This window comes from Mastigoproctus giganteus, chromosome 14, assembly GCF_048544385.1.
Source record: "Mastigoproctus giganteus isolate SK-2022 chromosome 14, ASM4854438v1, whole genome shotgun sequence".
NCBI classification, from domain to species: Eukaryota; Metazoa; Arthropoda; class Arachnida; order Uropygi; family Thelyphonidae; genus Mastigoproctus; species Mastigoproctus giganteus.
In genome coordinates this window covers 61,940,068-61,955,511 of record NC_143588.1, presented here as the reverse complement: position 1 = coordinate 61,955,511, position 15,444 = coordinate 61,940,068, and the positions used below count along the sequence as shown (strand labels likewise).

The following is a 15,444-nucleotide window of genomic DNA, read 5'->3' as shown; positions in this document are numbered from 1 at the left end:
GGTAAAGAAAAAGGAATCTTCATAAAAATAATCCAGGTATATGCCCCAGACTCCTTACAGGATGACACAAAGACAGCTTCCTTCTATTCAAACCTAAAAGAAACCACAGATAGAACAAACAAAAAAGATACTTTAATAATAGTGGGAGACTTTAATGCAAAAGTTCAGACTTAAGCGACGTATTAGGAAAATTCGGAATAGGAGATAGAAATGAATGAGAAGAACTCTTGAACTTTTGCAAAGAAAAACTATTCATCACAAAGACACTGTTCTACCACATATCTCAACATAAATATACATGGACATCACCAGACAGAAATACAAAAAACTGCATTAACATTTTAATAAATAACAACAGGAAATCATCCATTCAAAATGTTTAAACTCTTATGTAGAAATTGACACCGACCACTAATTGCTAGCAGCAACAATTAAATGGAAATTTAAAAATACGAAGCCAATGAACAATAGAACAACACTAAATACATCAAGATTTGAAGACAAAATAAAGGAAATTTATTGGAAAACACTACAAGAAAAATTAAGAGATATAAACTATACATCATCTGTGGAAAATATATGGGAGAAAACTAAACAAATGACTAAAGATACAGCTTCAGAAACCTTGGGAACTAAACCAAAACCAAATAATCCTTGGATCACAACAAAAATTTTAGGCACATGGACAGAAAAAAGACAAATGAAAAACATTCTAAATAAAGAAAATACTGAAGAAAAAAGGGAAAAATATAAAACGCTAAAAAAAAAAAAAAAATCTATGTAAAGGTGCTAAAAGAAAATGGCTGGAAGAGAAAGCCACGCTGTGCAAAGAGGCAAATAAGTGCCACAACTAAAAACTTACTGGGTTACAAAGGAACTCTAAAACATACATTCCGAAAACACTGACAATGAAAATAACAGGAAACATGCAAGAAATTAAAAAAATATATGTAAAGAATATTACCAAACCCTGTTCAAAGAAGTGGAAAAAAAAAAATTCTCGCATTAGCATTAATAGACATAGCATCGGCCAAAAAAAAAAAAAAAAAAAACCTCCCACTTCACCCATCCATTCACTGCAAACATTTGTCTAGTTCTACTTTGAACTTATTTATGTTGTTGACCTCCACTAACAAAAGATGGAAGTTTGTCTAAAGGAAAATTTCCTCACACCTACTTAAAATTGTCATTCCTCAATTTGAATTTATGTCCCCTCAGGTGAGCAATCTGAGCAAGAGGAAGAATCCCATCATCATTGAGCTTACTCAAACCATTATACACTTCAATTAGATCACCTCACAGGTGCCTAGTCACCAGAAGCTGCAATTTGCAGAACTTAAGCCTTTCTTGGTAACAGCAACCCTTTGTTCCACACACCAATCTCGTTGCCCATTTCTGTACTTGTTTCAGCTGCTCTACATGTTCCCTAAAATGTAGGCCTCCAGACCTGTATACAGTACCCAAGGTGTGACCTGACCACTGACTTATACAAGGGGACAATCACCCCCTTATGATAGATACAAGTTGATCTGTAACCAAGTTACAAAGGAGGTTAGGCAGGCGAAGGCAGATTACGAGAAATCTTTGGCAAGGGATGCAAAGAAAAACAACAAAGAGTTCTTTACTTATGTAAACTCTAGAAGGAAGGGGATGAATCAGATTGGTCCACTTGATATCGATGGGTCAACTGTTGATGATCCTGCTCAGGTAGCTAACAAACTAAATGAATATTTTGCATCAACATTCACACATGAGGAGTTATTTAGCGAGGGGAAAGCCAGAGTTGTATTCAACTCTAGCAGTAAGCTAGAGAATCTTGTAATAACTGAGAGTAAAGTGGAGGAGAAATTGTTGAAGATAAACACAAGCAAGGCACCCGGGGTGGATGGGATCTATCCAGTTATATTAAAGGAGGCAGCAGAGGAAGTAAGCAAACCCTTAGCCATAATTATGAGAGCTTCCTTGGACTCAGGGGAAGTACCCATGGACTGGAGATGTGCAAATGTGACCCCAATTCACAAAGGAGGATCAAAAGGCAACAAGTAATTATAGACATGTTAGTTTAACTTCTATTCCCAGAAAATTAATGGAGGCACTGGTTAAAGAAGCACTGCAGGATCATCTAGACAAGACTTCAGTTATAGCTCAGACACAGCATGGTTTTGTTAAGGGGAAGTCTTGCCTGACCAATTTGATTGGATACAATGATGCAGTCACAAAGGAACTGGATGAAGGGAATAACTTTGATATCATATACTTGGATCTTAGAAAGGCTTTTGATACTGTTGCACATGGAAGACTGCTGCACAAATTGGAGCAGTGTGACATTGGAGGCAAATTGCTGGTGTGGATAAAGGGGTGGCTGAGGGGGAGAAGACAGAGAGTGGTAATCAATGGACACTGCTCGTCATGGACTAATGTTATTAGTGGAGTCCCTCAGGGCTCAGTGTTGGGTCCATTATTGTTTTCTGTATTTATAAATGATATTGATGATGGTATATCAAGCTTAATGTCGAAGTTGGCAGACGATACAAAGGTAGGCAGGGTTGTCAAGGACACTACTGACACTATGCTGCTGCAACAGGATCTGGAAAGGTTGAGCAGATGGGCTGAGAGGTGGAAAATGAAGTTTAACATTGACAAGTACTACACATGGGAAACAGCAACCCCAGAGCAACGTATCAACTCTGTGGTACTACATTGACAGTGGTAGAGAATGAAAGGGACCTGGGGGTAGTTGTTCAGGCAGATATGAAGTTCTCTGAGCAGTGCAGATGGGCTGCAAGAGTAGCTAATGGTGTATTGTCAATGATATATAGGAATTTTTCTAGCAGGGATAAGGAGGTGATTATTCCCTTGTATAAGGCAATAGTCAGGCCACACCTAGTGTACTGTATACAGGTCTGGAGGCCTCATTTCAAGAAGGATGTAGAGCTGCTGGAACGAGTACAGAGAAGGGCAACAAGATTAGTGAATGGAACAAAGGGGTGCTCTTACGAAGAAAGGCTTAAGTTTTGAAAATTACAGGGTCTGGAGACTAGGCACCAGCGAGGTGATCTGATAGAGGTGTATAAAGCCTTGAATGGTTTGAGCATGCTCAATGCTGATGGGATTCTTCCTCTCGCTCAGAATAATCACCTGAGAGGGCATAAATTCAAATTGAGGAAAGACAGATGTAGGATAGACGTGCGGAAATTTGCCTTTAGCCAGCGGGTGGTTGGTTGGCGGAACAGACTTCCATCCCTTGTCATGGAAGTTGATAGCCTAAATAAGTTTAAGGCTCAGCTGGACAGGTATTTTGAACGAACAGAGAGGTGAAGTGGTTTTTTTTTTTTTTTTTTGGCTGATGCTGCATAAGCTTGCTTTCTTGCATCAAATGCCTCTACTAATGCTAATGTTATCCCTGCTAGCAAAATTCCTGTATATCATTGACAAGAAACCATGAGCTGCTCTTCCAGCCTGTCTGCACTGCTCAGAAACCTCCATATCTGACTGCACAATTACCCCCAGGTCCTTTTCATTCTCCACTACCCTGAGTGTAGTATCACGCAGTTGATATGTTATTCTAGGGTTACTGCTACCCATATGCAGTACTTTTCCCTGCCAACCTTCATATCATCTGCAAACTTAGACACTAACCCCGATATACCTTCATCAATAGCGTTGATCAATACCAAAAACAACAATGGGCCAAACACCGAACCCTGGTGGACTTCACTAATAACATTATAGTCTACGAAGAGCAGTGTCCATTGATAACTACTGTCTTCTCCCACTCAACCATCCTTATATCCATTGTAGCAACTTGCCCTTAATGCCATACTGCTCCAATTTGTACAGTAGCCTTCCATGTGCCATAGTATCAAAAGCTTTCCTAAAATTCAAGCATATAATATCAAAATTATTTTTTGCATCCAGTTCCTTTGTGACCACATCCCAACAACATCAGCCTTTGATGTCTTCACCAGCGACTAGGATAGTACCAATCAAATTTATCAGACAAGACTTTCCCCGAACAAACCCATGCTGTGTCTGAAGTATAACTGCAGTCTGCATTGCTTCCTTAACCAGCCACTCCATTATTTTTCCTGGAACAGAAGTTAGACTAACGAGGTCTGTAATTACTTGTGTAACCCTTTGATTCCCCTTTATGAATTGGGGCCACATTTGCACATTTCCAGTCCATGTGAACCTCCACAGCATCCAAAGAAGCTTTAATAATTATGACTAAGGATTTGCTTACTCCCTTTAATATAACTGGAAAGAACCCACCCACCCCAGGAGCCTTTCTTATGTTTAACTTCAACAATTTCTCCTCCACTTTGCTCTTAGTTATTACAAAATCATTTAGCTCCCTGATAGAGTTTGATAAACTTCTGGCCTCCACTTCCCTCCTTGTGTATGAATGTAGACGCAAAATATTCATTCAGTTTGTCAGCTACCTCAGCAGTTTCATCAACGATTGAACTGTCGATGTCAACTGGACCAATCTGATTCATCCCCTTCCTTCTAGAGTTTACATAAGTGAAGAGGTCTTTACTGTTTTTCTTTGCAATGTTTTCCAAAGATTTCTCATAATCTACCTTTGCTTTCCTAACATCCTGTGTGACTGGATTACAGACTATCTTATATCTACCACAGGCATCTGTGTCTCCTGATTATTTATATGCATTTTTCTTCTGTGCTATGAGTCTCATTAGGTCATTTGACATCCATTTAGGCCTAATATTGAATGGTATTTCTTAGTATGAAAAGCCTAGTACCCTTCAAGATTAAGTCCTTGAAGGCTTCCCATTTAGAATTCATCGTTGGTAACATCATCAGTTGATCCCACTGTATAGAGTTTAAAAGCTATTCGAGACCACTGTTGTCACCTTTACGAAAGCCAAAACCCTTCCCCTTACCCCTGACGGTAGTTACATCTTTAAGTAAATCCCACATCAGTACACTTGACCTAGCAGTTCCCTGCAGATTCTTAACGCATGAAGAATCACTGCTGATAATCAGATCGAGAGTATTACTCCCTTCTTTTTTTTTTTTTCTGTGGCCATAATACACTTCCCAAAGTTTTGCATCTTACTCTGATCCAAGCCCGAGGTGGGATTCAAACCTGTGACCTTTGGGGTTGCTAGGCAGGCACTTTACCCACCTGGCTAGCCCGGTCAGCATTACTCCCTCTGGTTGCCTCTCGAACATGCTGCAGTAGAAAACAATCATCCAACAAATTCACAAAAGTCTTGCTAGTGTGCGAGCAACCAACCGACAAGTTCCCGTCTATATCTGGGAAATTAAAATCCCCCACTATAAGACAATTTGATTTAATAGACCACCCTATTTCCATGTACAGTTGTTCATTGTACTCAGAGTCATTAGGCCTACTCTCAACTTAGTTTTCCCAGTGCTTATGTCACACCAAACTGACTCAACACTGCACTGTCCACCCACATCAACTGGATGCATTTCCTCTGATTTTATGTGTTTCTTAATTAACAGCATCATCCCTCCTCCCCTTCTATCCTTTCTGTACACATTGTACTCCCCAAATTCCAATTCTACCTTCCTTAATCTCTGTGTGGCACCATATCTCTGATATCCCAACAACTTCAGCCTTTGATGTTTTCACCAGCAACTCAAATTCATCAAATGTATTTACTATACTTCATACAGGTCTGGAGGCCTCATTTTAGGAAGGATGTAGAGTTGTTTGAGTGTGTACAGAGAAGGGCAACAAGATTGATGAGGGAAACAAAGGGGTCCTCTTACCAAGAAAGGCTTAAGTTGCTTAAGTTCTGCAAATTGCAGCGGCTGGAGACTAGGCACCTGCAAGGTTACCTGACTGAGGTGTATAAAGCTATAAATGGGTTGAGCAGGCTGAATTCTGATGGGATTCTTCCGCTTACTCAGATTACAAGGAGCATAAATTCAAACTGAGGAAAGACAGTTGTAGAATAGATGTGCAGAAATTTGCCTTTAGCCAGCAGGTGGTTAATTGCTAGAACAACCTTCCATCTGTCGCTGTGGAAGTTGACAGCTTAAATAAATTTGAGGGGGGGACCTGGATAAACTTTTAGAGGGAATGTATGTGTGACATTGTTTTGTTTTGTTTTGTTTTTTTGGCTGATGCTACATAAGCTCATATGCTTGCTTTCTTTCTTGCATCACATGCCTCCATTACTACTACTACTACTATTTTCCATCTATTTGTATGTAAGAACAAGTAGGTGGTTTCCCTCTATAGTTCTTCATTTTGACTATACACAAAAGAATAACTTTTAAGACCCTTGGATATTTTGCTACCTTTCTCAGCTTACCAATAAGAAACTACATTTTCAGAAACACTCATGCCAAGTCATGCAAAATTGGAATATGTGAAAGGAGATCTCCATGTTGGCCTATCTGCTGTCAGGTCAGGATTCAATTTCAGATTTAAGCAATCATTGTTTGATCTATCATTTTTTCCACTCTTTTCTATTATATCTTTAATTCTCACTTGCTGGGTCTTTCCTTCTACAATTCAGGGAAAATATACAGTGGGTCAAATTGTGCTAATATGCCCAACAGTCCCCTTATCCAAAGGTGTCAAACACGTGGCCTGCGGGTCACTTGCAGACCATAACACTCCCAAGTACAGCTCGAATCAGATTAAAATTTAATTGGAAAATATTCAACAAAATAATAAAAACACAATAAAACAGATATTTCATTTTAAAACTAAAAATCATAAAATTCTCTTTTGACATTGGTTTATGCATGCCCTTTAAGTAGGCATCACATCACCTTCTCCAACTGCTATTCCCCTCACAGCATCTTTTATTCTTATTTGCCAAGACATTTTGTTGAAATGTGCATGTTTGCTGTGAGAATCTTAGCTATGTTTGGTAATATTTATCTTCGTGAGCAGTTATTTTCACTCCTGAAGACAATTAAAACTTCACACAGGGCGAGATTAACAAGCGAGCACTTATCATCCATACTGAAAACTGCACTATCACAAAAGATTACACCCAATATTGATAAAATAGTTTCTCACAAAAGGTGCCAAGTTTCTAGCGAACAATATTAAATTAACTTTGAATCTATTCAATATTAAACATAAAATAATATTTCTTTTTATCTATAGTTCTTATCTGATTTGTATGCATGTATATGTTAATAAATAAATATTAAATACATATAAATATTGAAAACCAATGCATTTTCAAGTCAATATGCAGCCAGCACTGATCCTCATAAGGTTTAGTGGCCACCATTCCTATTTGAGTTTTACACCTATGTCCTCATCTATCCACACTTCTCTAGTTAGAAAAGTGTAAAAATAAGATGGTGCATCAGATGGATAAACTATATATATTTGTACATGCCAGCAAATTACCAAAAATGCAGTGCATACGTGCATCTATTAGGCTCAGGCTAAACAAAGCTTCTCATAATCAGAAGTAAATTCAAACAATAAAAAAGGTAGATTATAACAGAAAACTGGTGGAAGGGATATGATCCCACTTGCAAACTAAGATAAAAGAAAAAAATCAGTTTCTCAAGCAATGCCAAGCTGCTGGAAAATTAAGTTAACAGATTGGGTTGAAATACATAAAAACATGAATATCCATAACAGTTACTATGAGACAACAGCAAAATACCACATGCTAGGATTGTGACCAGTAGTATTACTCTTATATTGACATCATGGCATACCAGTGCCATTCCAGCTTCCCAGATGTTTCTGAACAAAAATTTATAAAAACAAAAGGAGCCACTTTTTTTTTTGCTAAAAAAAAAAAAAAAAAAAAAAACTTACCAAAGGCCATTTGAGAATTCAAGTTTCTTTACTGCATGACTTATTCACGTGAATGTTGAATTTTGCCAAGGATAGGGTATGGCAACTAAAGCCCAGTGAATCAACTTCATTATCCACTGGTAAAGTAACTGCTAATTTTAAGATATCACTTAAACAACAACATTATAGTTACACCTTTAAGTAGGTTATAAACAATGAAAATATTTCTGCAAGTAATCACATTCTATTATTTTCTTTCCAATAATAAGACTTCCTGCTACAATGTAATGCCTTTAGGCACCAGACACGAATCTGAATATGTTTGCAGCCTCCCAAATATCATTTTCTGCTTTAAAAAAAAAAGATCAAATATAGAGAAACCCTACCAACTCTAAACACAAATTTTAAATTAAATAAAATATTTCATAACTTATATAAAACCAATGGTGGTAAATACAAACAAAATATGATAAAAACCAATTTAAGTTTTTTTTTTTTTTTAAATTGGTTTTTACTTTTTATGTTCCTATTTACCATTCTAAGCCTCACAGAGGGAAATAGTTAAGCAGGTGTGCAGTAATGTGCACACATTTCAGTTGATGGTAAAACTTTAGAACAGGGCCCCCCCTTCCAAAATAGCGAGAAGGAAGCGGTGATTGACATGCCTAACCCGCTATGGTTAGTGTTAGTTAGGATGTATATCTCCCCTCCTTTCCGCTGTTTTAAAATTCGGAACGCTTTTTCCTATTTTAAAACAGGGTGAAGGAGGGGATAAACACTAAGATTGAGGCAGTCTGGGGGGGGGGGACCCTATTCTAAAGATCAGCCCAGTTGGCTGTTTGTGCCCCTATGACTACTAAATACAATTCAGGGACCAAATTCAGCTTCAATAACCCTATCAATATATTCCATACACATATTTTATTTACCATTCTTGGCTTGGTATAATTTATTAAAGATTTTATTTTATTTAACATTTTTTTAAAGTCAATGGCTACAAGAATATTCTACTGATATGATTCCTGATACTCTTCCTAATTGCCAAAGAGGTGATATATTCCTATTTTGGGTATAATAACATAATTTCAGCAAGTATTTCACTAATTACTAAGATTTTTCATAGAAAATAAGTATCTTCTTTCAAAAAGATCATATCCAAATTTCCAGAGAATGCTTGAATTGCTTCAACTTTAAATTCTAAAACTATTATACAGCATTAGGTAATATACAAATCACTGGCCCCTCTTTCAGTGCCTAAGCTGCCAAAGTACCATAAAAAATTAAACTAACCAACCAACCCTTCTTTCTGAAATAAACTTGACAAGCATCAAAGCATTGGATGTTACAACTTTTGAGCTTTTCTGACTGCTTCTCCAGAAAGCATACAATGTCCTTGTAATTTGCTGTGTTCATCAACTTTTCTTTCTTGGATGAAATGTAATTAAAGTATTCTTTAATAGCTTCCCAATCCAAGAACCACTAAACTGCTGGCTCCTAAATTAGCCACCAAAAATCCTCCCAACACAAAGGCCAATTAATGAAACAACTATATACTGAAGTTATTTAATATGATGTATCAATACATAATTTCTGCAAGCTCTTTTTTAGAAAGCATTTTGAATCACACGTACTCTACATGATCCAATCTTAAATACCTTAAATACTTTTAAACTTCATTCAAAAGCTGAAATACATTTTTTATTCACATTATGACAAACATCGGTTCAAATGTGAATTTAGAATAAGGTTTGGTAAACATTGGCTACGATGTCTGATATGTACTTTTTAAGTCATCGGATGTTGCTCAGCCCAATATGAAAACACTTCAAGTGACATGAGACTGGTTTCTTATCACAATTCTTGATTTTTTTTGTTTTTGCCAACACAGTTACTTGTTTCATCCTACTGCAATGTAAAAAGAGGATCTTCAAATTTTCTTCATGGAAGTATAGTTTAAATGCATCAAGTAATAAGTAACAAATTTTTATAATTAAGTGGAAAATCCTTCTCTGACTGCTCCTGGTATAGGAAACATTACTTTGCAAACATCCTCCAGTATGTGAATCTGAGGACACATTCAAAGTCACAGCTTTCATCAAATAAGTTCAGCAATGTCCCACACACTGCATATGCACACAGTTCTGCTGTGACCACTTAAGTTCCCAGAATGTTTTGCATTTCATTCTTTGAACCAGTCAAATGAAGCTGAAGGTTACTTAACTTGATACAGTTATCCTTCTTGTGTTTTTCTGTGTCATAATTTGCTTTACATTAAGAAATCCTTTGGTAACATCAACAGTTTTGAACACACAGTGCAAAAGTTGACTGTCACTTTCATTGGGTTCATGATGATGATTACCCGTCTTTTATTTAGCCGCTCACTTAAAATTACTGATACTAGAAGTTCAGTAAATCCTGAAAGATGTCAAATTATATACAGGACTTCACAAGCAATATTGAAATCTTCAAGAATCCTGAATTGGGAAGATAACAAAAAATTAGGATTCAGACGGTTGCTAAGCAACAAAAATCCTGAAATAACTATTTTTACTATTGAATGGCTGGTCTAGCCAAACCCAGATAAATAAAAATTACATATCACCAACTGTCACACACAAATTAAAACAGTAAGGAAGTGAGATTAAATTGACAGAAAATGAGTGTCAAAATGGGGTGGAGGGGTTCCCCTTAAGAATTCTAAAGCACTTTACAGTCCTCAGTTCATCACCATTTCAGGGTAAAATTATGCACAGACCTCTTTTTTTTTCACTAATAATAGAAAACGAAACATAGATGAGCGTTACTATACTTATATTACTATAATACAATAAGGTATTATTTCTAATAGTGACTTAAACAACAATTAGTAAACTATATAATGGCACAAGTATAAAAGTTTTCTTATGAAAGTCCTTTTTTTTAAAATAATTATAGTATTTTTTTTTATCTTAAAATAAGATATAAAAAGGTCCAAATTAAAACCCAAAAAAGCCATAAGAAATAAGCACCATTTGATAGCCCTGCATCGTCATCATAAAAACTAAATACTATGAGTAATAATAATAAATTCATTAAACCATGTACTTAATACATTTAAGAAAAGCAAGGTGCATTGAGCTATTTTTTTATTCATGACGGTAAAGTATAATCATAGACATATCACATATGCATGGGTATATGTGATATGCTTATCCAAGTTTTCAAGATGGCTGGGAAATACAATATAGTGCATAAACAATATTTCACAATAGAAATATCACATAACCATCCAAACCAGTATATTTTTAAATCAGTTCTACAACAAGTACATATCCAATGGCTATATGTTTTTATGAAAAATTCATTTAAAAAAAAAAAAAAAAAAAAAGCTAGCTTTATCAAATACAGATTTACTTGAATTTGTCAAAACTAATAAAAATATTAGTTTTTACAAAATAATGCAAGGAAATTAGCTTCACAATACAACTTCAAAAACTTTGAGTTTTTGAAGTTGTACTGTGAAGTTTTATCAATAACTGATAATCATATATCTCACAGTTTTCATATTCATTTCACCTAGCATGGGTACATTAATAAAGAAGACTACAACGATAAAAGTATATGAAATATCCTATTCTGACAATATAGAGACCCAGTAATAGTTCAATTAATGAATAAACTACTTCATTTTAAATTAATATAGTTTATTACATAAATTAATGAAGAATTCTTATAATGAATAAGATTATACCAATTTTAATTCATAAGATTTCCAACATCCACCATTGTTTTATATGGTAGAATGATTCTGCTTCCCTGCTAGTAGTGTTCTGCATATCAGTTGTTCTTATTTAGAAGGCCGCCGTAGCCTAGTGGTCAGGCGCGCGGGTGCCTAAGTACACGTGCCTTGAGTGACCGGGGTTCAAGCCCGTGACTGCTGAATACGGTGCTGTTTCTTGTATTCTGTCTATCTTGTTAACTCCTCTGACTGTTTGGTCGTCCCGGAGTATAAACAGAAAATTTATTTATTTATTATTATTTAACCTGCACTGAGAATCCTGTAGTTGCCCACTTCGCCCTTACAAATCATGGAATAAAAAAGGGCATTTGCATAAGGTCTTTTCCTGTGGCCTGGGTTGATTCCAATATTATGGAGAAGAGTTTGCTAACCTCTGTAATTACTTTTAATCTGACTAGTTACATCCACATACATGTAGCATAATTATTAACTATGTGTATCTATGTGTATATATTTAAGTAAATATACAATTGGACTTTTCTGTATTATTCACAATATGCAAATTTTACATACTATTCACAATGCTATTCTCAACATGAACCTCAATCAACTCAGTTAATTAAAATATAAAATTGTGACATAAACATCTATATTTATTTAAACTAATACTTTAATGTTTTCAATAGGTTAAAACCCTTCCAATTATTTCTCTTTGAAGAGGAGAGTGGGCTTCCATTTTATAATCGATCAATTTAAATATTAAAAATCTTTAATTTAAATAATATCACATTTAACAGATAACATTTTTACTCCTTACCACCTTAAAAAGATCTTTTAATACTTATCTCAAGAGGTATTACAAATTCAAATAATAAAATGGCAAAGAAGCAAAGCTTATTAAATCTCCACTCATCACATATATGAATAGGTAATGATATATATATATACACATATATAATCCAATGTCTTGTCTACTTAAACAAGTCATATTCCTTGTATGGGTGTTGTTCTTTTTTGCCCTGACCTTGTAATGAAAATGAAAGCCCTGGGCAAAAAGAACAAAATCCCCAATGCAAGCAAGGTAAATAAATATGGAACATAACTCAGTATACCAAACAAATGGAACACAATATGCCTTACGTACATATCCACTATTATTTAATCTCTTGGTACCATACTTAATTTCCCAAGGTGCACTTATAGGGAATGATGTGTTCTAGTATTCAGGACACTGGATTCTCCTCTAACCTGTAATGTATTTTTAACACCAAACTTCAACTAATTCATGCTGAAGATGAGCGACTTAGAATGCTTTGGTGTTTGCCACTTTATTCTTTTCTCTCTGCACCATGAATTATTTTCAATATTTTTCGTGGAATCTTAAAAAATGCGAAAATTGCAAAAATCATATATAAGTAAAAATATATTTATACTTACATTGGTACATGATGACTTTTGCGTTCATCAAATCGTTCACATTCATCACAACTTTCTCCACCTGAGCTGCTCTCTGTTGCATCAGAATCCAAAGCAGTTTCCAAGTGTGTTAAGTTTGCAAGAAGAGTTCCCGCTGCCCTTCTTATTTCAGTACATTCTTCTTCATTAAGCTTAATAATATCTTTATCTTTTTCATTAGATATAGTAAACTCAGTATGTGAAATGGAACTTTTATGAGAATGCAACAGTTTCCCTGACGCATGTGAAGATTCTATTTTCCTCACTAAATTTACAAGTGCTGCTGTTGATAAGTTTCTTACATCCTCGCTTTGAAGTAGTTCAGCTTTTAAATCCATTGGATCTTTAACTCTTCTAAATGAGGAATTTTGCTTTTGCTGTCTTTGACAAGGTATTCCTAAAGATTTTTGTTGATAATTAACAAATGAACGCAACTGTCCTCCAACGTGCCATTCTGCTTGTCTGCCTTGCAATTTTCGTAACCTAGACATCAAACACTCTGCTCTCTTTTCTAAAATCATATATTTATTATTTACTTCCTCCAGTTCTCCTACAGATATGACAGCAGATGACACTCCTACAATGGGTTCCGATCCAGGTCGGCTTGCTGGAGGTGTAAGAGGATGATCCAAGGTCTCGCTCACATCACCAAAAGGCAGTTCTGACATATCCCCCGTTTCTTTGGGTGACATAATTAATATATGTTGCTCTGTAGGAAATACATTTTGGCGTCCAAGTGTAAATTTATTTTTGAAATCTGAATCCAATGATGTATTAGCATTAAGCAAACCCATTCTGTCCTGTGTAACAGGAATATCCTTATTCATTGTAGTCAATGGCAAGCAGTTTTTATGCTTTAAAGCGCTGACTTCCACTTCGCTACATAATCCAATATTGTAGTTCCAGTATCCTCCCCCACATGAATCACCATTGATATGGACTTTTAAATTTTCGGCAAATGATGCAATATCTGTATACAAATGTTTACCATCAACTGTCCATATATCTTGTTTTGACTGCGGTGATATGCATAGCAGCCGGCAGTTTGAAGACAGGGCTTCAGATTTCACACAGCTATCTTTCTTTAATACGCTTGGCACCCGACATACGCTAGGAATGATGCTATGTCCGCAATCAAGAAAATTCTCTTTGTGTTCATTAATTTGAACGGGAGAAGGAGGATTACTAATACTCGCTGATGCCGGAGAGTGCGGCAAATTAAAACTCTCTGCCTGGCAAGCCGCCTTCCTAAGGGCGGGTGCCATAACGGCTAAGCAACATATCCTAAGGGATGCCGGTGACAACATGCAAACGATTCCATTGATCGTAACATGAGAGAGCCTAGAGCCTAAAGCATTTTTTCTCCTTCTACCACTTACAAAAGACTATAAACATTGCTCGGTATGTAGACAAGAGATACATAAATGCATAACTGGTTTCTGTAGAAATATGTACACCAAGACGCAACGCACAGACAACGCCTTGAAATGGCGCGTTTCAACAATGAACCCACGTGACCAGGAATCCGCGTTGATCTGCTTTTTTTCCCAGCTTAGCGCTGTGCCACTGACAACTTATTACAAACATTGCAAAAATAAAATGCACGGAGTCGATGTTTACAGCTGAAATGCGATACATATTTTATTAAAATGCCTTATGCAACTTCAGTGGTATAGTACACAAAGATTAAACGACACAGTTCGGGACAAAGGCATAAACAAGTACAGGTAAAAAGCTTCCACCACGTGACTTGACATACTCAACCGCAGCGTTGTGTCGTTTTAGACAGTAGGCGATATCGGCCACCAATTGTGCGTTTAGCACACATAAATGAGGAAATCTATTAGCAAGACGACTCCCATTTCACAAACGTTTTACGGAAAACATTACACATAACGCTTACCTATTTCACTTTCTTCAAGAAAATATCAAAATCCTGTAACGTACACACACAAAGTCCAATATCCAATAATGGCGGATTTCTACATCACGTAAAAGGATTGCAGTCAACAAAAATGTTAGGCCAGCCCAAAATTATACGTTCGTGCTGAGCATTACTTGGGTCCCCATAGGCTTTATTTCGTGATTGGCTAGTAGAGTGACATTCAGCTTCTATGTACTAGTACTCCTCCCCAAACAGAATTATTTTATATTTAAAAAATGAAATGAAAATGTAAGAAATATTGCGTGTACTCTGTTTCAATTTTATTCATCTATATCAAGAATGTAAGTATAATATTTGAATTTAAAAATAATTAAATACTCAGATATCTGTTTGCATATATAAGAACCGCCTTATACAAGAGTTCGAAGACCTTCAGGGAAGGACGCCACGACTTTCACCAGCCTTACATCAAGTTCCAATAAGTTGCCAACTTTGCACAGTTCTACCGTTAAAACTTTTTGAATATTAAAACTAAATGATGATTCATAATTTTCTAATCAATCATAATTAATTAAATAACAAAAAGGGAAATAAAAACATGTAAACATTAAT

General features: G+C 35.9%; 1 protein-coding gene across 1 annotated transcript in view; it reads right to left on the bottom strand.

Moving 5' to 3' along the window:
- Positions 1-14,926, bottom strand: part of nsl1 (non-specific lethal 1) — a 241,584-nt gene extending 226,658 nt beyond the window's left edge. Inside the window, exon 1 of the mRNA XM_090388918.1 lies at positions 12,930-14,926. Within this exon, the coding sequence (XP_090245044.1) occupies positions 12,930-14,254 (1,325 nt within the window). The 5' untranslated portion in view covers positions 14,255-14,926. The remainder of the gene's footprint in view (positions 1-12,929) is intronic.
- Positions 14,927-15,444: the final 518 nt, after the last annotated feature.